At 37.3% G+C, this 27,829-nt stretch overlaps 1 protein-coding gene across 1 annotated transcript in view; it reads right to left on the minus strand.

The window, feature by feature from the left end:
• Nucleotides 1-27,829, minus strand: part of LOC308053379 (sodium channel protein type 5 subunit alpha-like) — a gene marked incomplete at both ends in the record, with an annotated part of 38,150 nt that extends 10,321 nt beyond the window's left edge. The window contains 19 exons of the mRNA XM_080364229.1: nucleotides 361-449; nucleotides 2,058-2,265; nucleotides 2,707-2,861; nucleotides 3,605-3,716; nucleotides 5,962-6,414; nucleotides 7,166-7,519; nucleotides 8,657-8,809; nucleotides 8,924-9,162; nucleotides 11,263-11,365; nucleotides 12,020-12,208; nucleotides 13,500-13,694; nucleotides 14,977-15,121; nucleotides 16,170-16,233; nucleotides 16,873-17,079; nucleotides 19,320-19,411; nucleotides 22,189-22,317; nucleotides 23,369-23,470; nucleotides 24,825-24,943; nucleotides 27,557-27,829. Of these exons, the coding sequence (XP_080220355.1) occupies nucleotides 361-449; nucleotides 2,058-2,265; nucleotides 2,707-2,861; nucleotides 3,605-3,716; nucleotides 5,962-6,414; nucleotides 7,166-7,519; nucleotides 8,657-8,809; nucleotides 8,924-9,162; nucleotides 11,263-11,365; nucleotides 12,020-12,208; nucleotides 13,500-13,694; nucleotides 14,977-15,121; nucleotides 16,170-16,233; nucleotides 16,873-17,079; nucleotides 19,320-19,411; nucleotides 22,189-22,317; nucleotides 23,369-23,470; nucleotides 24,825-24,943; nucleotides 27,557-27,829 (3,381 nt within the window). The remainder of the gene's footprint in view (nucleotides 1-360; nucleotides 450-2,057; nucleotides 2,266-2,706; nucleotides 2,862-3,604; nucleotides 3,717-5,961; nucleotides 6,415-7,165; nucleotides 7,520-8,656; nucleotides 8,810-8,923; nucleotides 9,163-11,262; nucleotides 11,366-12,019; nucleotides 12,209-13,499; nucleotides 13,695-14,976; nucleotides 15,122-16,169; nucleotides 16,234-16,872; nucleotides 17,080-19,319; nucleotides 19,412-22,188; nucleotides 22,318-23,368; nucleotides 23,471-24,824; nucleotides 24,944-27,556) is intronic.

A 27,829-nucleotide genomic window follows, 5' to 3' on the forward strand; every position in this document is an offset into this window, starting at 1 on the left:
GTGAGGGTGGCAGAGCCTGGCCCAGGCTGCCCAGGGAGGTTGTGGAGTCTCCTTCTCTGCAGACATTCCAACCCGCCTGGACACCTTCCTGTGTAACCTCATCTGGGTGTTCCTGCTCCATGGAGGGATTGCACTGGATGAGCTTTCCAGGTCCCTTCCAATCCCTGACAGTCTGTGATTCTGTTCGGTATTATTTCAAAATAACAACCATAAGATGTAAGTAGGCAATGTGAACGACCTTAATGCCATCAGGACCTAAAATAGAGATTCAAATTGTAATTTTCACAAAAATTTCAAATGCAGTTATTACAAAATATGTACACAGTATGCACACAATATGCACACCCGCAATATCCTTACCTTTATCCCTTCAAATCTTGACAAAGCTCGTAGAGGCCTCAATGCTCTAAGACTCCTGAGAGATTTCAGTGCAGCCCCAGTGGGACAAACTGATGTGGCCTCGGAAACATTATTTAGTCCCCAGGAAGCAAATGACAGCTGTGTTCATTCAATTGAAACTGGGATTATTAAATGGTATAGAAACCTTTCTTTTCTTTGTGTCAGTAGACAATCATAGGCTGAATGTTACAGTATCTTCAACCAGTAAGTCAAACGCAGAAAATACACATTCAAGGTTATCGTAATATAATTTACTTCACTCTTTCCTAGTATTTTTCAAATAATGTAATTCTTTTTTTCTAATTTGAAACATATTTTTCTTTTTTTTTTCCAAAACCAGTTCGCAGAGTATTTTGGAATGCTAGTATAACAACCAAATTGTTAACTACGGTAATTTCATATACTACAAGACCAGAAGAGATAATTCAAATAAATTATCCCCATTTCTTGCATAGTTTTTCTCAGAACTGTATACAGTGATTCCTTATAACATATATAAGATGGTGGTGTGGAAATAAAAATTATATTTCAAAAGACACCACCCAGTCTTCATTTTAAATTTTTGTAAGAGAGAAAAAAGAACTAAAAACATCAGAAAATTGTTTCAATAATTGTTTGAGTTTTTTTTTTACTGTTCATGATTTGCCTCTTTCTTCCTGTTTGAATTTGTTGTTTCATTGTTTAGCCATTGGATACTTTCATGCCTTTCCTCTTTTTTGGACAGAATTGCTATTATTATTACAGATATGTATTTGCTAAAGTTATACTACACATTCTTTGTAAATTGTCATAATACTTTTCTGTTGAAATTTCCTAATACTTTACAACTTTCAGAGCTAACCATTCAGAGGCCACCAAACAAATACTTTGATGTTACTGGAAGTTTAGATGCCCTAGTTTTAAATATTTAACTTCAGTCTCTTCCCAGTGTATTGTTGACAAACAAAAATATCTCATTCTTATATGGCAAGATTGTATTAAACTTTGTCTTAATTCAGAATAAATACCTATATATCAAACAGTGTACCCCCTCCATCTCACTACTGATGACTTGGATGAGGCTCTGAGCAACCTGATCTGGTGAAGGTGTCCCTGCTCATGGCAGGGGTTGGACTAGATAAGTTTGAAGGTCCCTTCTGACCCAAACTATTCTGTGATTCTATGATTTCAGCATTTCTCTTAGTAACTATAAAAAGGATTGCAAGGATTTCTTTGGTTGCAAAGCAAAACATATTTTCCCGCATCTCTAAATCTCCAGTAAATGATTTTTCCAACAATATTTTTCAACTCCTTTACCATCTAAATTTCTTCTCCTTTGAGGAGGCAATTCTACTTTTTTTTTTGTTTCTAAATGGCAGAGCTGCCAGCAGCTTCACATTTTTCCTTTCTCTTAACTAATCTTAGTTTTATTTCTGATCACTAATTGCACTCTCTACACTCAAAAAATGGTTTTAGAACCAACATGGTCCTCCATGGCAGTGATACATAATACATTTTCCTTAAGCAACTTCTGATTATTACCTACAATTTCCACCTAAATTTATCCTAGAGTCTCTTTTGATTGCAATTTTTTTCACTTTTTGGAAACTGTCATTTACACTTGTGTTTATTCACAACCAAATTTTACATGTAGTTCTCTGTCTAGAAAATATCAAAACCCAACATGCAAGACAAGCTTAATATAATACTTACACATACAATGATGAAGTCAACCCAACACCAGGCATTTGTGAAATAACTGTGCAAACCATAAGCTACCCATTTCAGAAGCATCTCCATAAAAAAGATGTAGGTAAATATTATATCAGCATACTCTAGGATCATTTTCACATTTTTTCTGTTCTTTAGGTGAATATCTTCAAATGCCTGGAGTTTCAGAAATCAGTTTTAAAACAGTTCATTAGTTTTATGGAAAATTATTTTAAAATTGAACAGAAATACACAGTTTGGCTTATTATTCTAATGTTTTACTGAGCAGTCAGGCTGCTTTACAAATTTAGAAGTACTTCTATTTTTTTAAGCTTTCGTAAGTAATTTCAGACCCTGGATTAGCCTCCTAATTAAGTATACAAGTGTGTGAAGAACTATGTTGCATGAAGAACAATGAAGAAGACTATGATTCCAAATATTTAAATATCTTATCCAACTGGGGGAGAGCCTTATAACTTCTAAGGGATATGTTTATTATACTCCTCTCTCCCTTGGGAAAGGAATGTGAGAGTAGAATTTAATTAAATACAATAGTGTAATTCTTTTCCTTTACTGACAACGATCAATTCAAAATTTGAGAAATTAAATTATAATTACCAGAGCAGCACTGCTCAAAATGATCATAAAAATTATAAAATTTTCAAACCAGCTGTGTTTTACAATTCGGCAGCAGGTTTTTCTAAATTTCCACCAAGTTCTGCCTGGAAACTCAGTGGTATCCACTATACAGCATGGGAAACATTCAACACAACCTGAAAAGAGAAAGAACAGTATATTGGCTCGATGGAAAATGTGGAGACATGGAATCTAAAAAGTGTAAAATGTTTTAAAATGAGCTTCTACAGACGATATAAAGAATGTGCTGTTTTACCTATGGAGTAATGCTGTGGCTGAAATTATCTAAAGATAAAGAAAAGATTTGTAGGCTGAAATAATCTCTTTTAATAGAGCAACTCACACATGGAAAAAGCAGAGAAGCTGTGGTGTCTAGAAGCCCTACAGAATTATTATTTTAACTGATTATTTCACTTGATTGCACTAGAGAGAAATTACAACTAGATTCTCTGTGCACTGTTTCGCACCAGAAACACATTTGTTCATTGAGCACTTTTGCTCATATACAGATCCCTACAGTCTGATGCCTTAATATAAGACTGAGTCACTCACCAACGATGGCATTTTGCTACCTAAACACGGGGATATAGAACCATTTTATGTCTCTTTGGATATTCTACAGCTTTTGTGACAGTTCTGACAGCTTCCAGCAGTCGTCTTGCGTACTCTTGGGCATCTTACATGGCACTAAGTACCTGTGTTCAAGCATCCCAATCCTACTCCAGTTCTATGTGGACTTCAGGTATATTTATTTCAGTTTTTATGTTTATAAAAAAATGTCTCAGACATACAGTTTCTGACAATTTGGAAATGTTCCAAACAGATGTCTTTGAATCATTTGGTTCATTTGGTGTCACCGGAATACATTAAACATTCTTACTTTCTCCAAAACAGTCCTTTGGAAGGTGTGACTTTTTAGGCTGGGGAAACATCTCCAGAAGAATAACTGGATCCACAGTGCTGGCTTCAGAACAGCTACCGACATCACATTTCTGCACAAGAGAAGGGCAAAGAAGAGAATTTATTTGATTTTAATTAATAAGGTTACCTCCCCCAAAAAATCTGCAGTGTATAAATTCATAATGTTGCTGAACTACCAAAAAGAAAATTATAAATAATAGGACAGAAAAGGCTAATTCCTGCTCTTTTTTTCCATGGCTTTAATTTAATAAGTTTCTCAGTTTCTTCTAGTTGTCTACATTGGCCTTGCAGGAATGAAAATGCTTAGAAGATATTATATTGTGCTACAACTTTACTTCAGAGAAATCTCTGTTTTCTTCATGCCAATTCAATTCTCTTTTCATTTTCAGAGATACGAGCTATGTCTCATAAGGCTTGAAGATGGAAAGGCCTGGCAGGAAAGAAATGTACATATGGTCTAAGCATTCCAAAGAATTGTAGTTATTGGTAGGTAACTTACAGACTTAGTTAACACAATAAGGAAAAGAAATATAGAGAAAAACGAATAAAGTAATCTATGAGCCATAAAGTGTAAGTGCTCTATATGACATGGAAAGGGAAGGCATGAGGAGGGGGATAAGAATGAGAAGCCAGAAGTAGGGAAAAGTGCCACTGTAGGTAACACACCAGGGAATCTTCAACACATTAAAAAGATAGTTATTTAAATTCATGAACATTTTATTATTTTTAATGTTAATTTTTTATATAAATATAATTAATGTATAACAAATAAAACTTCTGGCAACTTTATCTAAACCCAGAAAATGCCAAAGTGGTTGGACTTTTGGAGGTAGTAATCCAGAAAGTTGCTGAACTTCCATTTAATTTTGTGGGTCATTGGAGGGAAGCCATGATTCTTCACCTTTTTTTGTTGTGGAACCGTACTGTGTAAGTTTCTAGATCAGAAAAGTATGGTTGTTTTGGGAACCATTTCTAGAGAACAAATCTTTGCATCCGGCAAAGACAGCAGAGAGAATTATCTACAAAAATGAAGAGTATGTATCAGACATATAAAGAGAGTGTATTTCTTGATTAATTTATGTTCAGTTATTTTTTACAGAACAATATATTAAGTTCCACTGCTGGCCATGGCTGTTTATGAAAGACAAACCTCAATGCTTAAAACTATTATTACTTCTAGAAAGATGTAGCATCTTCACAGGATACTTGCTAGTCTTCAGAAAATACCAGTTTGTCCCGTCAGTGCTGAATGAGAGAACTGCTGTGACAATTTTTACCTTTAGCATATTCCATAAGATGTTAAAAGTTATAATTAGCTCTTTTTGATCTTTTTTTTTGTATGTTTCCAAAAACACACTTACAGTTTCAGAAGCCCCGGAAATCTGACTCAAGCCGCTTGAACTCTGGCATTGGTCTCTACGTCTTAATCTGTCTCCCTGCATGAAATAATAAAAAAGAGTTGGTTTTCCACATTTTTCTACCTGACAGTCACTATTAAAAGTCAAAATTCTGTAGCGGAATCTAAAGAATCCACAAAATTTAATAGTTTTCTGGTTTTACAGGTAACTAAATGGTATCCCTCAAAGGCACATAAAAGAATGGTTTCTTCCTCGGTTGCAATTAATGTGGTCTTGTGTTTATACTGTGGAAGGGTATCATTTCTCAAGATCTCCATTTAGCCCACTGATGGATTCCTGCATCCAGTTCACCAGGCTCTGATGAACTGGCTCGTAGCAAACTTTGCAGCTGGACTCCAACAGTCTCACGTTTCTAGTTGGAGGCAGAAGAGCTCAGCGACTTCACTCAGCTCTCTGCCCTTGCCACTAAAATTCCAAGCAATATGAGATTCCACTGCAGCAGGAAAATAATTTTTTAAATATTAAAAAACTATTATTTTAAAGTGAAGCTTTTCTTTGCACTCCCTTTGGATTCCATGCAACTGAGAAGCAACACTTAAGCAACACAAGAGGCCTGCCTTCCACAAATTCCTGGTGCCATCTGTAAGGTAAAGGAGAAAAGAAGAAAGAATACATCTTGATCAAACCTCATTTAGCAATTGACAGCAATAAATGGAAACAAAACAGACAGAAGCAGAATTATGGCTGTCAATGTGGAGAATGGTGAAAAAGTGGATATACAGCATCTCTTATTGAATAACTAAGACCATTTGGTAGTTCTTGCACTTTGAAGGTACTAGAAGAACAAAGAAAGTAAAATGGCAGAAATGACAGAAGGGATATTATTTACTCTTGAGCCTTTGAGATTATATTTACAGACACAAGTTACAATAATTTTTCAAATATTCATATTCCTTACCTGTTTTCTGTATTCTATTTCTGCGCATACACTGTGCTCATCATCACCTTCATCAGTGTAAGTCTCTGCTATAGCAATGGGAGCACAGGTCCTATGACTGCTTAAAAATTCTTCGTATTTCCTTGTTACTGGGTAATTCTCTTCAGTCTTGTAACACCCACTGTCAAACCAATAGTTGTCTACATCCTTTCTGACATCTGTCATGGCATAGTTATTTTCCTCTATGTCTTTGGTAGAAACTTTCACCAAAGTCTTCTTTTTGGCTGTTGTTTTGAGGCTTCGTTTCATTATTTTGCCACAACGGTCCCAAATTTTGTCTTTCACAGACTGAAGGCCCTTGCTAATCTGTGCAATGGCAATCTGACATTTAGTCATTCGTTCAGGATCTTCTTGTCCCACGGAGGAGTCTGTACTGAATGAACTCAGCAGCAAGGCAATGAACAGGTTGAGCACCTTAAAATAGTTAAAGTAAGTTGGAAACACTACTACTAACAGAAAAAATATTTCAGAAAATCCTCCTTAGAATTTAAAAAATTCAGTCTTGCTTTCATCAACCACTGCAATTATTTACTGTTATACTGGAATATTAATATAGCATGATATGGCTCCTTCTAGAAAAAAAGAAAGCAAGAGAAAAAGGAAGTGAGGATTTGGGTATATCAAATATATTCTCACGTACTCTGATGTCCATAATGTACAAGGAGGTGGATGTGTTGGAAAACAGTGGACAAAGGTAACTGTTAATAACACCATCATCAAAAAGGATCTGGTATAGGCCAACAAATCAAGCAAAAGAAAAAGACTTTGTCTTCCAAGTATATATATATTAGATCTTGTGTATGTCACACAAATAAGAAAATCTCAGTACTGTGAGCTTTTGATAATATAAGGATGAATTGGTAAGCATTAGAAGCACTGAACAGTTTTGTTATTTGATCCTAGCAACACAAAAGATGAAGAAATCAGACATCAAATTACCAAAAGCACTGCAGTTCTATACTCCGGGTAAAAGGAATAATTTTGTGTGAGAAAGAGAAAGACAGGGGAAAATGAAAAAAAAGACAAAAGACAAGCACATATTAAAGAACATCCAGAAAAGAGAATAGTGTGAACACTCTTCAAATTATAAAGTTTGCCTTGGAAAACAAAATGCTAGTGTAATTGAATGCATTAAGTAGAGACTGAAAAATAGCTTGAAACTCACCACCAGGTTTCCTATCAGCAGGACTAGCAAGAAAATGGGAAGACATAGCCCTTTTCCAGCCACTTCCATACATTCCCACATGGTTTCAATCCATTCTCCACATAATATTCGGAATATAATCAGAAATGAATGACAAAAATCCTTCATATGCCAGCGTAAATTCTTACTGGTGCTTATCTTACACCAATATTCCTCATAATAACTGCCCAAAACCTGCTTTCCTACTACAGCAAAAATAAATACAGTGATAATCAAAACCAGAGTGAGGTTACCCAGAGCACCAACTGAGTTTAGAATTATTTTCATAAGAGTATTTAATGCTGGCCAGGACTTTGCCAATTTGAAGATCCTGAGCTGTAAGTAAAACACAAGAGAACAACGTGAGTGGCAAATGCTTCATAGGTAGCAGAGCACACATACAAACCAGACCCTGTATGTATCATGCTGCCTTTACTTCAGTAACATCATTTTCCCCCCAAATAAAGGTTATTAATTGTTCTGACCCAAAAGTGCTGTGCTTAAGCTCAGATGGTTAATGTTACCAACAGCACAAAACTGCCAAAACTTTCAAATTGTTTGTGCTCAGTTAGATACAAGAATGTGTAAGTCTATTAGTATTAATAACAAAATCAATAATAATAGTAATAATAATCGAGTGGCTTATATATCCTTGGAGGAGGCTTAGGAAATGACTGCATATTTGAGCAAATCAAATGTAATCAGACAAAAATGGAAAAAATACACTTGAAATAGGACCTGAAAAGCCAGATGGGATCTATTCTTTGTACCCTCATGAGCAAAGAGGACATTTTTAGTCAAATTAGCATTTGGGGCTGTTAAAACCTCTTGGTCACGATACACAAGATGAAACAGAATTCAACTGAATTTCTAGAGGTGATGATTCTGAAAAGCCATGAAGAATGTTAGAATTAATAAATTTAGCATTATAAGTACATAGTGAGGCCACAAACAAAAAGGTAACATTACACATAGACATCTCAGAGCTACTCCTCCTTTCCCCTAACATGGAGGAACACCTCGAGGAGACCTCAAGGTGAAGTTTGAGCCTTGAGGAAACCTTGGGGTTTTTTGCACAGCTCAAAAGGAAAAGCTGTGAAGGAACCTTTGCTATCCCTAAGCTCATGAAAACACTTAGATAATATATTTTCTTAATGAAAGATCTGAAATGTAGTTGAGAGGTGCCACTGTACAGACCTAACGGGGAACCAGTGAACCCTCTGCCAACTCAAATCTCACTGCGCCAGAGGATTGGTAGCATCCAATATACACAGTATAATAAACATGTTGAACATATTCTTTAATATTAATTTAATATTCACTCTAATTAAACATTCATGTTGCCTTACTATTTACTAAGAAAGAGAACTGATTTAACAGATTCATCAGTAAAATAATTCAAGACTATTTCACCATATCGTTTACAAATCTATACAACACGTGTAATTTTAAAATGAATAAGTAAATAATTACCAGCCTGAAATACGACAGATTTGCTTCAAAGCTTATTAGGCCAATCATAACAACTATGCTATCAAAAATATTCCATTTTTGTTGAAAATAGTTGTAGGGATCCAGAGCAATGATTTTCAAGATCATTTCTGCTGTAAAAATCATGGTGAAGACCTGGAAAAAGAAATTCAGCAAGAAATCACTGAAAAAGTATGACTCCTTAAGGGACTGTCCAGTATATATATGGGGTTATAACACCATATTCACTCTAACATAGACCTAACTTACCTTGTCACTTATACAAATCATTCGTCGGTAACTCTTTGGCATGTCAGGGTACTCCAGAGCCATGAAGAAGGTATTCACAATAATGCAAACCATGATTAAGAGATCAGCAAATGGATCCAAAATTACCAATTTCACCTTGTCTTTGACTGCTCTCCAGAAAGGACAACAATTCCAAATCAGATACTTTCGAGCAAAACGTTTCCAAAATGTGGGGCATTTCATTTTTGACTCCTGCAGTTCTAAATGACAAAGAGGGAAAGTGACATAGGAATAATCTTATGTGGAATCTCACACTATGAAGAAAAAGACAATCAGTCGCAGAAAAGATTGAAAAGAAAAATCAATATTGTGAGCAGAATGGCATCATTGAAAAAAATCACAGAATCACAGAATGTCAGGGATTGGAAGGGACCTGGAAAGCTCATCCAGTGCAATCCCCCCATGGAGCAGGAACACCCAGATGAGGTTACACAGGAAGGTGTCCAGGCAGGTCTTGAATGCCTCCAGAGTAGGAGACTCCACAACTGCCCTGGGCAGCCTGTTCCAGGCTCTGGCACCCTCACTGAGAAGAAGTTTCTTCTCAAATTTAAGGGGAACCTTTTGTGTTCCAGTTTGTACCCATTGCCCCTTGTCCTATCATTGGTTGTCACCGAGAAGAGCCTGGCTCCATCCTCCTGACACTCACCCTTTATATATCTGTAAACATTAATGAGGTCACCTCTCAGCCTCCTCCAAGCTCAAGAGCCCCAGCTCCCTCAGCCTTTCCTCATAAGGGAGGTGCTTCACTCATCCACTCATTCTACACAAACTAATCACAAGCTATTTAAAGGTCACCATCCAGAAATCTTGTCATTACAGGAACAGGTAATATCACCCACCTTTTCATATGTTTATTTTACTACTGAAGGATGATAAAGAATCTGCATTAAGGAGAAACAACTGCCTCTGGGAAAAATGACAACGCGTTTTCTGAGAGCTGCATCTGTGCAGTCACAGTTGCAGCAAGGGTTGAAAAGACAGTCCAGGATAAAATGAAGAAGGGTGTCTTCCATATCTTGGCGTCCATAGTTAAGGACAGGGTTATAAGTCAAGTTGGAAGGGACCCCAGGAGATGTCTAGTGCATCCCCCTTTTCAAAGCAGGGTGGCCATTAGTTCAGAGACTGAATAACCTATTCCTCTCTCTGACTGTCCTCATGGTGAGAGCTTCTCCTTACACTCAGTTTGAACTTCTCTTCTTTCAACTGATGTCTGTTGTCTCATCTTCCCACTGTCCACGACCATGAAGAGTTTGGCTCCATCTTCTTGATAATGCCTTCCTACACACTGGAAGGCCGATACTACCTTCTCCTCAAAGCCTTCTCTCCAGGTTGAACCAGCGCAGCACTGGGCAAGTGTTCCAGCCCATGACTTGGTAGCCCTCTACTGAACTCAATGTATTTCACATACTGGGAAGGTTGGGGGCAAACTGAGCATTTTATATGACCTAGCATGTGCTTAATGAAGGGTGATAATCACTTTTCTCCTGGCTATGAGCCTTTCAATATAGTCCAGGATACTGTTAGCCATTGCTGCCAAAAGGGCATGTTGCTGGGCCTTTCTCAGCAACCTCCCCACAAGGACCTCCCCTGCAAGGACCTGCAGAGCTGCTTCCCAGCCAGCTCTCAGCCTGTATTGTTGCAAGAGGTTCATGCAGATAAGGAGTAATTTACATTTGTCCTGGTAGAACTTCCATAACATTCCTGTTGGCCCATTCCTCCAGCCTAAGTCCCTCTAGATGGCAGCCTTTACCTCCAGTGCATCAAGCGGTTCCCCCTCCAATTTGGTGTCATCTGCGAAAGCTGAGAGCAAGCCCTCATCTCCCCCAGGTCATGTGTCCTAAGATACACCCTGTGGTGCTCTGCTTGTTATTAATACCTGCCTCCAGGTAGAATATAACCTGTTCAACCAGATACTTGAAGCCCAAACATGCAACCATTTTTTTGTCCAGCCATGCAGACCCTAACACCTTAACTTGGATGGAAAAATACTGTGGGAGGCTATGCTGAGAGCCTTGCTAAAGTCAAGGTAAATTAAAACAGTGCTTTCCCCCCATCCAGAAACCCCAATTATTTTATTGTGCAGGGCAATCAAGTTGGTCAGGCATGATTTACCCTTGCTAATTGTCAGTTACAGCTGAAGTTATGTGAGATACGAGAAAATTTATATTACTGAAATGTACATTTTATTGCAGCATAATTTCCCCTAGTGACTTTAAAAATCATGCTGACTGTTTGTGACATTTTGATCTCTTAGGTCGTTACAAAATCACCATAGGATAAAACACTAAAGTATGACTTACGCAAATTATCTGTTATAACAGTGGCTGCACTCATTAACCTCTGTCTTCGAAAAGGATCTTCAATAGCATTCATTGACAATTCATAGGAGAGCAGTATCTGCCTCTTTGGTTAGAAAGACAACAGAAGATAATATAACAAGAGAATATGAAGAAATGGCAATATAAAAATTATGTCCAGTAGAAGATAAATATGCCTTTTTAAATACACATTGCAGTGAAGACTGAAAGAATGTAAAACAAAACAATAAAACAATATCATGTGTTTGCCTTTGAAGGCGAAGGACATTTAATGAAAAGCAGTAATATTTTTCAATAAGTTTTTTCCTCCTGAAAATGTTTAACAAGAATAATAATAATGTCATTATATAAGAAGTATAGAATCATTAACAGGGGTGCAAAGGAAAAAAAAATAGTCTTACCAGTGACTGATAAAAAGAACATACAAAAAAACAATTGACAATCAGTTTGAATAATTTATTGGCTGTTTAACTATTAATTATGATGATTAATAAATAATAAATATTTACTAATATTAAGAATAGTTATTTGGTTTATCAAAATTATCAGTTTTCCCAGCCCTATCAAACCTATTAAGATCTATACTAATACTGAACCACCTAAAACTAGGAATGGAGCCACTATGTTTTTATTAGAAGTTAAGGAAAGCTAAACTCAGAGTTCCTGAAATGCACTGAAGAATGGACAGGTCAACACATGTATCTTTATGGGGCACACTGAATTATTATCGAATACTTACAAGCTTCTTGTGGCTGCGATCAGGCTGTGAATTAAATATAGTCTCGTCTTTGCCACGATCACCTAAAATTAAGCTTTGTTGTAAAATCGGTTGTTCTTTCATCTCTTTTCCTTTTAAATTTTTCAAGTCAGTAACTGACATTTCAGATATGACAGGTAAGGCGTTATTACTCTCTTTAGCAGCCAATATCTGTAAAAGAAACAGCAAAAAGTCTGTTAATACATGGTGAATGGACTAGGATCATATACAGCTTAATTATTATGCTGTCTGAATGCTTTGCGCTAATAATTCTTACCTTTCAAATATTAAGCTACGGTTAAAAGATGGGAGTACAAAATCCTATTCATGATACCGAAAGATAAAGCAGGGTTACTTATCGGCTACTATAATTAAAGTTTGTCCTTGGCACTTTAGATATTGCATTTTGTATCTGAATTACAGAATACTAAAGCATATCCTTTTGGTTTCCCTTTCTTACTTTGGAAAGGACCTTGAAACCAGAGACAACAGAAGACTAAGGGCTCAAACTCAGTCCTAAAATGTTAAACTTTTCTTAACTACTAATCCTGTTGAAAGAAAAACAGAAGAAAAGCCTAAGTAAAGCTTGGCAAGCTGGAATTTCAGACAGAAAAATACTACAGGCCTGTTGACAACTGTAGAGGAGGAATTTGGTAAACTGGTGATGCCTTTCATTTAATGATGAAATTGGATAGTTGTCAGAGAATATTTGTATGTCCTCTTATAAGTCTGACTTTTCTGGTTGCTCAGAGGTATCTTTTATAACAAGTTAGAAGATAAAATATGTCTTTCAGTAACTTTCAGTCTATCTTGTTGCCTCAGCTCAGAGCTTCACTTCTCAGGAATAAAGTAAAAACAACCAGCTGATCCCTGGTCTCCTACAGGCTGAGGAATAAGTGAATTAAGGCAATGCTGTGCCAAGAGGGAACACTGTAAAAGCGCGATGTGTGTGTATCAGCTCTACAACAGCAAAGAGACTCCTGCAGTCTCTAGATGTTCTTCTGCATTAATACAGAATTAATTGCATTAGCCTGGCCAAAGACTATTCCTTGTCAACTCATAGACCTTTTGCATGCAGTTCATCAAAAGAGGCATGAAATCCCCCAAATATGGCTCTCGGAAAGTTTGCATTTTTAATTGGTCCTGAAACCTATCAGCATCAGAACTTCCAGTTTCAGGAAGCTGTAGAAATGACCACTTTGCAAACGTATCCACTCACACTTCCTTCATCAGAGTGCACAGTAACAACAAGATGGAATATCCAGAGAAAGGAATTTCTGTACATGGCATGAGTGGTAGTGTACGAAAATGGGGCAAACGACAGAGTACAGGCATTTATGCAATACCATAAAAACTGTATTCTTGCCAGCAAGCTGCTCCTACACAACATCAGGTGTGCAAATTCTAAAACTTAAAATGTTTTAACTTGGATTCAATGTATTAAATATACTAACTTACAAACCTGTTCATTCTCTAGAATTCGTTGAGCATCCTGAAGTAATTTTTCCTTTGCCTGTGTTTCAGCAAGAGTAGATCTGTTTTGCTCTTCATATGCCATAGTTACTACAGCCAAGATCAGATTGAAGAGATAAAATGAGCATAAAAAGATGACTCCCAGGAAAAATAAAATGTAGTTCTTTCCAGATGTCCGGATAGTCTGTGAGGAAAAGGTAAAGATTGCAATAAATTCTTAACAAACTAACATTTACAATAGAATTTCAAACCAACTTGAAACAATTTATTTTCCTATATAATGAAAAAGGTTGACATATAGCACTGTTTTCTTTCAACAACAGTAGGATCTGCCTCTGGTCTAAATGGTATAGAAGGTATAGAAATCCTTCTAGTCAGGAGTTCCTCTGGCCTTCAAGTAAATGAATTTCAGCTCTTAAAAACTTCTCTGTGATCATAATTCAGTGAAGAATTAACAAAAACCATTCCTAAAATTAAACATATCCCAGAAAATCGGGGAAGTGATCATCATGGTTTAAGTTATAAGAAGACAATTTCAGTTGTAAAGAGATATACAGGTGACTACAAAATAAATCCATAAAACTCAGTAACAAGGATGAAAGCTCAGATATTTAAATAGTCAGGAAAGATGCTATATTTAGTGAATCAGAGGCAATATTTAGAATGATTGCTTATTTTTACATTTTGTTTTCAAATGGCAGCAGAGGAGATGGCTCAGAATTAACCTCTGACACATTCAAAACTAAAAAACACATGACCTCCAAATGGTAGGAACATGTATCCATTAAAAAATACATATATATATATAAAAGTTAGTAAAGCTTGCTGGAAAAAAGTTAAAATGGGCTATATGGAAGCTATAAAACAAGTCAAAGAACAATTGTCTTCTAGCAAAGGCACTGCATAGATGTAACAGATCCACAGTTCTCTACATGCAATTTTTCTACCATTTTTGTCAAAAAACAGAACTTAAAGGTTAAATTCAACTCTTGGAATCAAAACATAAAGGCTCCGAGTTTTTTAGTACTAGTTAATAAAAATGGCCTGAAATGTAAGTGTACACGTTGAGCCAAAAGGTTTGCTGGGGAGTTAGGACATAAATGGATGAGAAACAAAGTGCATAACAAGTTCCCACATCCCCTGCGGCAGCACTGAGCTCACCAGCTGGATCTTCTATATACCTGTTCCGTTGGTATTATTATTTACGTATTATCATTTAACTATTAATCACTGACACAAGTGTCTTCTCCAACAAAACTCTGGGCATTCACAGCAGGATTGCTCCCATCTACAATCACTTGCAGCTGTTACAACTTAGTCACTTGAAGCTACTTCCTTAACATTTACATTGAGTTTAAAAGAAATTTGATCTCAGGGATGTTAAAACAGGTGTAGATGTTTCTAGTGGACATAAAGCTCTAAAATGCATGTCTAATGTCATCTTAGCAGGTAATAAAAGTACATACTTGTCTGTAGAGACGCTCCCAGTAATCCTGTGTCATCAGACGGAACAAAGAAAGGAAGGCCCAGCCAAAATGGTCAAAACTTGTATAACCAAAGTCAGGATTTTTCCCAATCTTCTGGCATCTATAGTTTTTTGGGCACTCAGTGCTATCCACAACAGAAATGTTAAACAATACACACTTGCAGTATTAGATTGTACCTGGAAGCATCCAGTACCCAACACCAAAACCAGATTTGTTCAGTTTATCTGAAAGTCTGCTTTATTATTCCTCAATGTAATTCTGCCAGAAGGTCTGAGTCATATCAGACAATCCTAGAAAGCTATTTGTCTGGTCAAAGAAACAAGACAGAAACTCTAGTTGTGTCTAGTTTCTGGCTAAACAGAAACGCTTCACTAATGTAGGATACGAGCAAACAAATACATATAGAGGGGGAAAAAAATGGAAATATGTTTGTTTTTAAATAATTCACCAATATAAGAAGAGGAAAGTTTATTAATATCTCAAAACTCTTTACTAACCTGTTCCCCTCCTCCTTTATATCATTCTACATTACCAGTGATTATTACATTACCAGTGGTTAGGAAAAAATGCATATTAATGAATAATTTAATAAATTAATTAATCAATAATTCCTTGGCTCATAGAGTCATTTTGGTTGGAAGAGATCCTCAAGATCATTGAGTCCAGCCATTAACTCAACACTGTCACTAAACCATGTCCCCAGGAACCTCACCTACATGTCTTTTAAACCCCTCCAGGGATGGTGACTCCACCACTGCCCTGGGCAGCCTGTTCCAATGCCTGACTACCCTTTCTGGGAAGGATTTTTTCCTAATATCCAATCTGAAGCTTCCCCGGTGCAACTTGAGGCCATTTCTTCTTGTCCTATCACTTGTTACTTGGGAGAAGAGACCAACCCCCTCCATGCTCCAAGCTCCTTTCAGGCAGTTCAGAGATCAGAAGGTCTCCCCTCAGCCCCTGTTCTCCAGGCTGGACCCCACAGGTCCCTCAGCTGCTCCTCATCAGACTTGTTCTCTAGAAACATCTGGGTTTTAATTTAACCACACCCCCCCCCCCCAAATTCCACCCTCCTGAAAAATCACCACCATTCCTTCAGGCCAAAAATAAAATCACAGTACATCTGGACAAAAAAAAAAAGAAGAGAGAGTACTAAAACTGTTTTGTTCACTTACTCAGGATCTGAACTGAATCCACAGAGCAATATTTCAGAAGAGTTATTAATTCTGTAGCAGATATCTAATAAAAAATGAACAAGGAATCATTGAATCAGAAGATGTCAGCACTCTGGCATTAAACCATATGTTACTGCACTTTAAAAAACAGCCTGGTGGGCCAAATCTCTGTGAAAGACTCATGTCACAACAAAGAGCACTTAGGGCTGATTCAAGCAGATCTGTCCCCATGCCAAATTAAACAAACAAACAACCAAACCAACCAAACAAAAAAACCCACAAAACAAACTAACCTGCATAACTCATAATGTAAGATTGTATTTAACAAACAATAAAACCAAGAATCTCGGCAACAAATAGGCAAAATCTCTGGATAATATAGCTTAAGCAATGGAAAAAATCATTCTCTGTGAAGTACCCTTAAAATTAGGATCCCCATACAATGTACATTGGAAAAGAAGCAAATGCTTATAGAAAACTTGGTCTCTTCTGTCCCACAGACTGCTGATCTTGCTCCAAATCCCACATTCACTAATCTCAGATTCTGCTGTCCCACAGATTTCATGTTGCTATGTGTGCAAATGGAAGGACCTACCTTTGTGTGAGAAATACATGCAACTCTATTTTAACATCTCTGTGAAAAAACAAGACGTACATAGGTAGATAAACAGATTACGTAAAGGGAGAAAAGAATAAAATTTACCTTCCTCGCTTGGTAAATATATCTTGGCATCCTTACACAATGTTTCATTGTATATTGTATTATTGAGGACACATTTGGCTGTTAAATTGCCCATAAAAAGCTGGAGCCCTATTAGGGCAAATATACTCAAGCAAAAAACAGTCAAAATCAATACATCAGTAAGTTTCTTAACGGATTCAATAAGTGAATTTACGATGACTTTCAGACCTAGAAAAATAAGATTCAATGATATGCAAAATGAGAAGAGGAGTGCTATAGCGTTCCCATAGGAAATATACAACAGTTGCAAGTATTTTAAAAACAATCAGTGTAAATGTTTTTTTGACTTCAGAGTATTAAATGAGGTAAAATAAAGCATATGCATGAGTAAAGTATTTTTACTTAAATTTCCGAGTCATAAATTACTTGGCTTTGACTTCATTCTAACACTAAGTTTTATAACGTGAAAATTCTAAATTAAGATGGCATCTAAGCAAACTCTTAGGAGCTCTAATGAATATTAACAGATTTCTGTGCTTGATTAACATCAATCAAGCACTTCACATTGTGTCAAATACATATTACCATAAAGGATAGCTTCTGCTGACCTCAGGGAATTCTCTCTTAGAACATAAAGCCTTACAGATGTCAGCAGTTTAAAAGCAACAAAATATGACAATGAGGAGGGAATAAATATGTGTTAGGGACCACCCAGCTGGAAAACAGCTGGGCATAAAAGGACCTGGGGGTTCTGGTGGACACCAAGATGAACATGAGCCACCAATCTGCCCTTGCCACAAAGAAGGTGAATGGTGTCCTGGGCTGCATTAGATAGAGGACGCCCAGCAGGTCAAGGGAGGTGACCCTTCTCCTCTATTCAGCACTGGTGAGGCCACATCTGGAGTACTGGGTCCATTTCTGGGCTCTCCAGTACAACAGAGACATGGACATAATAGAGAGAGTCCAGCAAAGGACCACAAAGATGACAAAGGAACTGAAGCACCTCTATCATGAGAAAAGGCTGAAAGAGCTGGGACTGTTCAGCCTGGAGAAGGGAAGGCTCATGGGGGACCTCGTGAACAAATATAAAAACCTGAAGGGAGGGCGCAAAGAGGATGGAGCCGAGGTCTTTTCAGTGTTGGCCACTGACAGGAGCAGAGGCCATGGGCACAAACTGAAACACAGGAGGTTCCCTCTGAACATCAGGAAACACTATTTCACTGTGAGGGTGACTGAGCACCGGCACAGGTTGCCCAGGGAGGTTGTGGAATCTCCCTCCTTAGAGATACTCAAAAGCCATCTGGACATGGTCCTGGGCAACCAGCTCCAGGTGACCCTGCCTGAGCAGGGGGCTGTACCAGATGATCTCCAGAGGTCCCTTCCAACCTCAACCATTCTGCAATTCTGTGAAAATGGGTTATATATAAACTGAAGACCAATATTCTGGCAGAATAAATGAATGTGAAATATGACATCAGCAGACAGTAATATCTAGGATTTTTCCAGAAGTCTTTCATAAGAAAAAAGTAAAGTTACATTATTTAACATCTGTTCTCCAAGGTGAATATGAAAGGGAAAGTATGGACAAGTGATTTTGACGTTAAAAATTAAACATGTCCTATTTTTGATTACTGTTAAAATTCCATAGCAAAATCAAAGATACGTTTGTAATTACATAGAAATAGTAAAGTTACTATATATAATGAAAGTGGGATGTATAGTCATTTATAGATTTTCAAATGAGTTTTTGCAGTTAGAATATGAAATTCTTACTTTGGTAACCTAAGTAGCAGCACAGCTTACAAAAATTGGGCATTGGAACAGACTGCCTGGGGAACTGGTGGAGTCACCATCCCTGGAGGTGTTTAAAAGGTATTTAGACGAGGTTCTCAGGGACATAGTTTAGTGCTAGAGTTAGGTTTGGTTATAGTTGGACTCAGTGATCCTGAGGGTCTCTTCCAACTGAAGTTATTCTATGATTCTATGAAGTGGACAGCATATGCAAAATGCTATTGATGAAGGTATTATGCTCAGTCCATACTGCAGCTGTGGTCAGTAAAGAAATCAATGTAACCCTGAAATATCGTGAAGTCTGCATTCTGGGAAATAAACCATAGACTGAGCTAAGGAAGTACAATGTGAAACCAGAAATATTGTGGTATAGCCATCATTATGTTAAGACAACATATTGAATAGGGTGGCATGGGGCAAAGTAAAATTGAACATTAGTGATGGGATAGAAAAAGAAGAAAATATAAACATCTGCCTGGGTCAAAATAATTTTGAGGAAAGATGATTAAAAAATTATGCTGCTAAGAGTTACTACAAAATGCAAAACTGTCAGACCTTGAGATCCCATTAACCATCACAAAAAGTGACCAGAAAACCAAAGACAAGAACAGGAAAGGAATTAGAAATAGCACAGTGCTGAAGCAGGGAGAAAATCGGTAAGATACGTTGTTCCTTACCTGGTATTACTGAAATAGCTTTCAAAGTCCTCAGTACTCTGAAAGTTCGAAGAGCTGCGACCTTGCCCGGACCTTCATAAATAGTAACATACCTATAAAATTAAAGCACCATATACCTGAATGACAAAGATCTAGCTTTTCAGAGCATGCGTATATTGAGCACACAGTAACGAGTAACTTACAGAAAATAAATAGGTCAAATACGTCTTAAGGTTAGGAATATGTCTAAAGTTAGGAATCTAAGTCCATATCTAGATATCTATATAAAATAATGGGACTTTTGAATACTACCTTTGAAAAGAAACATGGCAGGTTTTTACTTAGTGTGGATTTGGATGCTTAACTTTTGAAGTGCTTACTCAGCAAAATGTCAAACATAAACCTTCAATGTCACAACCACACTTTCTCATACTGAGACCAACCTGATTTAGACCACATGAAAGTACATGATGTGGCTATCTCAGAACTATGCAATGTATACTTTAGGAGAAGGGAGCTGAGCAAAACTAGGATTATAATATGTTAATTCTGTACTACATGGCTGTCTTTCTAACTGTTATTTAACAGTCAGCTGAGAACTTGAGTATTGAAACTAGTTTCAATTTAGTCATTTCAACAATTTGAAAATTTCAGAAAATTAGGATTTTAAGAGTTGCATGTTCTACGCGGCATTTTATATTTAACAGGTTACCCCAGATTTTATAAGACTGTCAGAATGGACATGAATTGTGACTCATCTTATGACAAGGTCATAAGTAGTAACAGAATTGCTTAAAATAAAGTCTCATCTGAGAAACATCAGTTGGAAAGGACCTCTGGAGGTGATCTGGGCAACCTCCCACTCAAGCATAACTTTCTCAGCAATACATCAGAACGCTGGGGGTTTATCTAACCTGTAAGATTAACTAATTCTCAAATACTTTAAGTAATAACTTAACCGTTGAGTTAATTTACAAATACTTTTATTCATTGCATGATAGGACCCCAAAAACCCAGAAGGTACTAAATTGCAAAGTGCTTATATCTACTTGAACATGAATTAAGAGTATGGGTAGGGAAGCAGGACCATAAAATCAAATTGTTCATACAGCTGTTGGACTAATTGATAGCCGCTGATGATTAATACATAAGCTCCTTAGTGGTTTATAGATTACCCATAAGAATACTTTGTTAATATACATGTATGGGTGTGCAAAGACATCTGAATTCATAATCTGTTATTTACAAACAAGGCAAAACCAGTCAGAGATATGACAGTTGATGTAGCCTTTGGTACAGAGCCCATAAGATGGTAGAGTTTAAGACCCAGAGAGAAGTTAGCAAGATGAAGAGTACAAAAAAAATCTTAGACTTTAGGACGGCAGATTTCAGCGTGTTCAGCAACGTAAAACTGCCCCAAAGGAAAAAGTGGCCCCCAGAACAGCTGGTTGATCTTCAAGGGGATTTTCTTCAAATCACAGGCAGATACACTCTACTCTGTAGAAAGGTGGATGTGGCAGAAAAGCAGCATAAGGAAAACTATTCAGAAATACTAAATGACAGAGATTTGGTTTGAAAGCTTGGAGTCTGGGCATGAGGGAATCTGTTCACTGCTGCAAGTAAGACTATTTTGCTTTCCAGATTAACATTCTATATTTGAGATGCAAATTCTGACTTGGTTTCTTCCTTATTCCTTGTCCACCTGGCAAGTTGGTTTTGATACAAATTTAATATTGACCACAGCAGCGATTCATCTGGACTTCAAGAATGACCCACAACAGATGCTTTCAGGGGATTTTAGAACCAAGGCAGTGATGCTTCCCAGATTTAATTCTTCCAGCAAGTTTATAGCTCAGGGACTTTCTGAACAAGACACAGTATCTTTGTGTTTAAAATAACCCTGATGTGTTTTCACCCAGGATTTTGTCCAGATGTCTTCTGAATGCAACTGAGATGTTGGCATCCACAACTTCCTATGGGAATATGCCTACATGCAGTATGAAAAACTACTCCCTTCTTTTTTATTCTGCCATCTGACACTTCATTTGGTGCCTTTAGCTCTCATTGTAGGAGAAAAAAATAAATTATTTATTATTTTTTGGCTTCCTGCCGCAGACTTCAACCGTGTTCCTGCTCTGTATTTTTTATGAGAGTTCTACTCTATTTAGATTCTTTATTATGTGGAATAAAAGATATACATCTTGTCTGTATCTTTTTTAATTCTGTCATCTTTTGAGATGTCAGGAGCAAAACTACATATAGTCCTGAAGAAAAATACAGGCCACACAGTGAAATAAATCTGTGTTCTGCTTCTTTATTTCTTACCCATAGTGCCCTCATTTTCTAACTCCTTTTCTGACCATGATTACAAACTGAAGTGCTGTTTTCACATGATTGTCTATTTTAACTCCAGCATCACCTTCCCAACAAGTGGAAGCTATTTCAGAGCCCATAACAGCCTATGTCAAGCTAGGTCTGTTTTTCCTTAAGCATCACTTTTCAGTCTTGGGATTTCATCTGCTATTTATCGCCATGTCATTCAACACCTTGTGACCCACTTTGGATCCTTTTCAAATGAGTTTCATCTGATCTAGAGTACGACTAAGAAAATACATGCTTGCTTTTGGCTGGCTAAGAAATCGCCTCTTAACAAAATTTAAATACATACTAAACTGAGACTAACCAAACAGCTCTAAGATGAGCTTTGCATTTAGGTCTTGCTTTAAGGTCTAGGACTATTTTTCACTTTGCAGATATGCAAAGGGTGATTGAACCACAGTTACTCTTCAGCAGGTAGGATGCCCACCACTCTAAAGAACTTCAATATCAAACAGCATTTCATCTGCATGTTTGTCTCTTGAGTGTAAAAGAACAACTGAGTTTTACTTACGTTACGACAATAACAAAAAGATCCAAGCAGTTCCATGGATCTCGAAGAAAGGTAAATTCATTCCAAAAAAGTCCTCTTGCTAATACTTTTATCAATATTTCTCCAGTGTATATGGCAGTAAAAAGATATCTGAGAAGGAAAGTGTATATTAAATTTACAGAAATAAAAATATAAATGAGATTCAGGCATGTTCCTACCTTCTCTGTGATTTAGTCACTGAATGGAGATGAAGGTAGAAAATGCGAAGGAAAACAGGACAGGTTATATTACTTTCAGAAACATTGTGGGTATAAGGTGATGCCTTCCTGAATTTCAGTAAGATTTCCATGTGGATCTCTATTCACAAATGTTCACCTAAGCATATCATGCTATATCTGGATGAATACCTCACATTCCCTTACGAAAAGATTTTAAGACTGTGTTTATGATCTAAAGCAGGCTGGAAAACTTCAAAGCCTCAACATTTTTGGAGGAAAATAACAGCAAAGATTTATTTTAACCTGTAAAGCTTGCACATTTTGTATGTTGATTCTTTAAACTTTATCACTAAAAGAAATGCTACATAACATTAAGCTATCATTACCACCATGCTTACCCCAATATAAGTGGAATTAAAATTATAGGACCTCTGAAGCCCCAGACACATCTTCAAGGTTTAATTCCAGAACATTGACTCAAGTTACACTGGATACAGATTACAAAAGATAACATGACATTATAAATAGATGGTTTCCTAATGTGAACTGAACTCGGGTGTTCCCAGAAAACAGCAAGAAAAAATTGAATGAATATTCACCCATCTATCCTTTTTGCATGAGTTGGCCATAATAGCCATTCAGGTTATTGCCTTAGAATGAGAGATATTCGGTTAGAATCCTGCTGCACAGTCTCTAAAAGGCTTAATCTTTAAAAGGAAAAATGGGGCAGCTTTCTGTGTTACATCAGATGGCAAAATTAGCCAACATTGAGAAAAGGGCATATGGTGTAAGCCTCTAAGAAAAGGCACTGAAGCTCTATAGAAGACTGTGTGATATAATAATAATAATCCTGAATCTTCCTCAGAGGTCTGTCTGAGAATTTTCAAGCCTCAGAATTAGATTACCACATTATTTAAATTTTTTGGTCTAGCATGTTACTATCCTTAGAAAAAGAGGGAACAAATGGCAACTGAAATACTTACTCAGCCCAGTTGAGTGCATCTGGAAGCTTATTCACAGCCATGGAAACACAATTGAGCACCACAGTACATGTAATAAAGCCAACAAATAATGTGAATAATAAGCTAAGGAAAAAAGTGCTATATTACAAAACAATAAAGTTCACAAAAGTTGCTGATTTACACACAAAACCACATACAGCTTTTCAAATAATTACTTTGGTTTTCAATATGCTCAGGACTTCTCATGTGTTTTCTGAAGAAACTGATGTCAGATCAAACTTCTGCTCAGCTGGGTAAACATCCTAATTTCAAAATAACAATAATTATCTGCATGTGGAGATTGATTTGGAAGTGAGGACACTAGTGGGACATAATCTGTTTAACAGAAGAGATGAGAAACATAAACAACTGGAAAAAATCTGAGTCCTCTGCTGCCTACTGTTATTTGAAACTTTAGAAACCTCAATTTCTTCCCAGCAGGAGCATCGAATAAAGAGAAATGGGCAACAACCCTGAAATAACTAGGGGTTTTACACTTAGGAAAACCAGATTAAAAAGCTTAATTATCAATAACCAGTGTGATTTGAAACTGGGAATCCATATATACATTCTTAGAAGAGACAACTTTGCTCTGCAATGAGTTCCGAAAACTTTCTCATTTAACATGGCAGGTGATGAAAACATACACAAGAAAAAATACGCTTTCATGAAAGTTCACTTGTTCCCTAATGAAGGGGAGATTTTCTTTAAAATAAACATTGTCCTTACATTTAGGGTTTATTTGAAACTGAACAGCAAATTTAGTGATATCTAATAGCAGGAATACACTTTCAAAATCAGCCATAAGTTCTCATAAAAGGATCTATTTCTACAAATTAGTAAATTCCAAATGAAGACAGATGTTCTGCAGAAAGAGCACAAACTACTCAGCCCATGGTTTTGCACCTGCAATCCTTCACATTTTTCCATTCTTCAAACCCCATTGCAAAAAAATGAAAAATGGGTGCTCTTCAGAACTTTCTAAATGGGAGCGTGAAATACTTTTCTTAGGATAACATCAGACACCTTCGGCACAGCATTGCCATAAATCACATCCTTCATGTTTTCATAGCTAGAGAGTCATTGGTTTGTGGTGGTTTTGTTTGGTTTGTCTCCTTGTTTTTTCAAGCTTGTCACCACAGTGGATATTTAGAAAAACCTCCAGAAAAGGGCTAAAATAACAGTGTCCTCTAAATGTTGTTTCATAAAACTATCTGCAAATCTGACTTAAAATACAAGCTTTTTGACATTTTTACTTGTACCGACTCCATGTAAATATCTCGGCTATTGTGAAACAAGATTCAATATAACTGTTTTAAGAATCTCTATCACAGCCGCATGAGTTTACATTTACATTAATATGAACAGAGGAACTGAACCACAGAAAATGGCACAGTACCTTTTAAAACTGAAGCAAGATAAGCCAAGAAAAGGATATGAATGGATGATAATTTTAATTGCTGCTTTTCTGACTGGATTAAAAGGACCAAATATACACAAGGCAGGCGTGGCAGTAAAGCGGAAAATAGTCCTCCTTTTATTTATCACCATAAAAGTCTACAAAAAAAAAAAATTCATGTGAAATATTTTAATGAAAGAAAATTTTCCCCCAAAATTTAAAAGTTTAGCTTTTCATATCTGCATCTAGAACTATATTTAACTGCAATCAAGAGTAAAGCTTTCCTGTATTCTTAATTGGAGCTGCGATTTGATGATACTATGATTTGAAAGACACCAGTTCATTATTGCCTGTGAGGAAGAGGTAGTAATGGAAATGAATTTGAAAAGCAAGTGACCATATTCACTTGGTCAAAGTAATTAAGGGATACTATTCTAGGATTGCAACAATGGTGTTAATCACACTCAAAAGTACCTGACTCTTGGGTAGTGTTATAGGCTATAAAATATTCATTACAAAATATACATTGTGTAGGATTGACATAATCCTGTCCAGTCAAAATTTCTATTTTGAAATACCTCTGAATTATCAAATAAAACTATAAATCCTCTCTAAGCCACCTTAAGGTCCATGCAGCTCAGGACTTTTGCCACATGAAGTAAAAATGAAATCCCTTAAATCAAAACCACAGTTCACTATCTTTTTTGTAAATGTCTTGTCCTGGTTTTGACTGGGACAGAGTTAATTTTCATCCTAGTATCACAGGATCACAGAATGTCAGGGATTGGAAGGGACCTGGAAAGCTCATCCAGTGCAATCCCCCCATGGAGCAGGAACACCCAGATGAGGTTACACAGGAAGGTGTCCAGGCGGGTTGGAATGTCTGCAGAGAAGGAGACTCCACAACCCCCCTGGGCAGCCTGGGCCAGGCTCTGCCACCCTCACTGAGAAGTTTCTTCTCATATTTAAGTGGAGCCTTTTGTGTTCCAGTTTATACCCATTGCCCCTTGTCCTATCATTGTTTGTCACCAAGAAGAGCCTGGCTCCATCCTCCTGACACTCACCCTTTACATATTTATAAACGTGAATGAGGTCACCCCTCAGTCTCCTCTTCTCCAAGCTCAAGAGACCCAGCTCCCTCAGCCTTTCCTCATAAGGAAGATACTCCACTCCCTTAATCATCTTCATGGCTCTGTGCTGGACTCTCTCCAGCAGTTCCCTGTTCTTGAACTGAGGGGCCCAGAACTGGGCACAATATTCCAGGTGTGACCACCAGGAATACTCACCAGGGCAGAGTAGAGGGGCAGGAGAACATCTCTGACCTACTAACCAGCCCCCTTCTAATCCACCCCAGGATGCCATTGGTCTGGTATAGTAGCTGATACAGTGCTCCATTTTGGAATTAGTATGAGAATAATATTGATAACACACTGATATTTCAGTTGTTGCTGAGCAGTCAGGGACTTTTCAGGTTCTCACACTGCCCAGGAGAAGGCAGGGAGTGATCAAAAGGCTGGGAGGGGACAGAGCCGGGACAGCTGACCCCAGGGACCAAAGGGATATTCCACACCATATGACATCATGCTCAGCATATAAAAAGCTGGAGGAAGAAGAAGGAAGGAGGGGGATGCTAGGAGTGATGACATTTGTCTTCTCAAGTCAGTTATATGTCATGGAGCCCGGTTGTCCTGGAGACATCTGAACACCTGCCTGCCCATGGGAAGTGGTGGCTGAATTCCTTGTTTGCTTGTGTGTGAGGCTTTTGCTTTACTTATTAAACTGCCTTTATCTCAATCCATATGTTCTACTTTTTCCAATTCTCTGCCCTTTCACACTGTGGGGGGAAGGTGAGCAAATGGCTGCGTGTGTTGTTTAGGTGCCAGTCAGGTTAAACGACATTTGTTCAAATATATCAGCCTTAGTTTCTCTTCATCAAGAATAACACTTAGATAACTTTGAGAAAAAAAAAAAAATCTCTTTGAGAAAAAAATAAAAATAAAAAAATCTCTGGAAGAACAGAGGTTTTAACACATTCTCTAATTAAATTACTGCCTTCCAGTGACTTGCTGGTATACAGAAAAGACAGCAACATGCATGGAACCTTCTGCTCTTCAGGCCAAGTCCCCAGTCACAAAACAGATGTTTCATTTTTAATGGATTCCCAGAGCATCTACCTTACACACTCCTATAGGCAACAACACAAAACACCTTGCAATAGCACAGAGTATATGCAATATAAATATGGTACAATTAACAAAACTGATGAGACATAACAGAAAATTAATTTCTATAATGAAAATATATGGTTTTGGTACACGGAGTACTGGGAATATCTCAACTATGTCTCCCCTAATTTGGATAATATTTGTAATTCAGCAAAAGCATCTGCAGTAAGTGAGCAATTCCAGTACACTCATCTACTCTTTGACAGGTACTGTTTAAACTAGAGTGAGTTCAGCCCCTCACACATCATAGAAACTGCTCTGGAAAATAAGGCATCAGTTATCCTGGAACATCTTTCCTACCAAAATGCATCAAATGTATCCTTTTTTCATAATTAATTCTGATTGTTGACTGGAACGTAAAATGCCTTCACATTACATAATGTGGAGCACACCTTAGCACTCCCACCCCAAAATACATTAGTAATGTTCGAATATCTGTCTACAGAACAATCAAATCCCAGCATCCCCTGAAGAGAGCTTTTACTGTCTCTTAAGAGTTCAGTGGACAAAATTAAATTTTTAAAAATTGCTTTTGAAAGTTTTAACCTGGTGATCACTGTAGTAAGGATCAAAATCTTCCAGGGGTTCCCCAATGAGCTCCACAGGAACATCCCCATACAGAGATGGCAGTTTTTTGCAGGTTTTCAGATCAAGCTGAGGAGTAAGTTTGTCTTCTTCAACTCCTTTGTCTTTATTCTCCTGGTCGACTTTGGCTTGCTGCTCTTTTTTCTGAGCAATTCTGTCCTTGATCGCTGCCAAGGACTCAGGGGTAAAACGTCGAAAGCTGTGAGTTTCTGATGGCCAAATAAAGGAATCCAT

The sequence above is a fragment of the Nesoenas mayeri genome, assembly GCF_963082525.1.
Source record: "Nesoenas mayeri genome assembly, chromosome: 2".
Lineage (NCBI taxonomy): Eukaryota > Metazoa > Chordata > Aves > Columbiformes > Columbidae > Nesoenas > Nesoenas mayeri.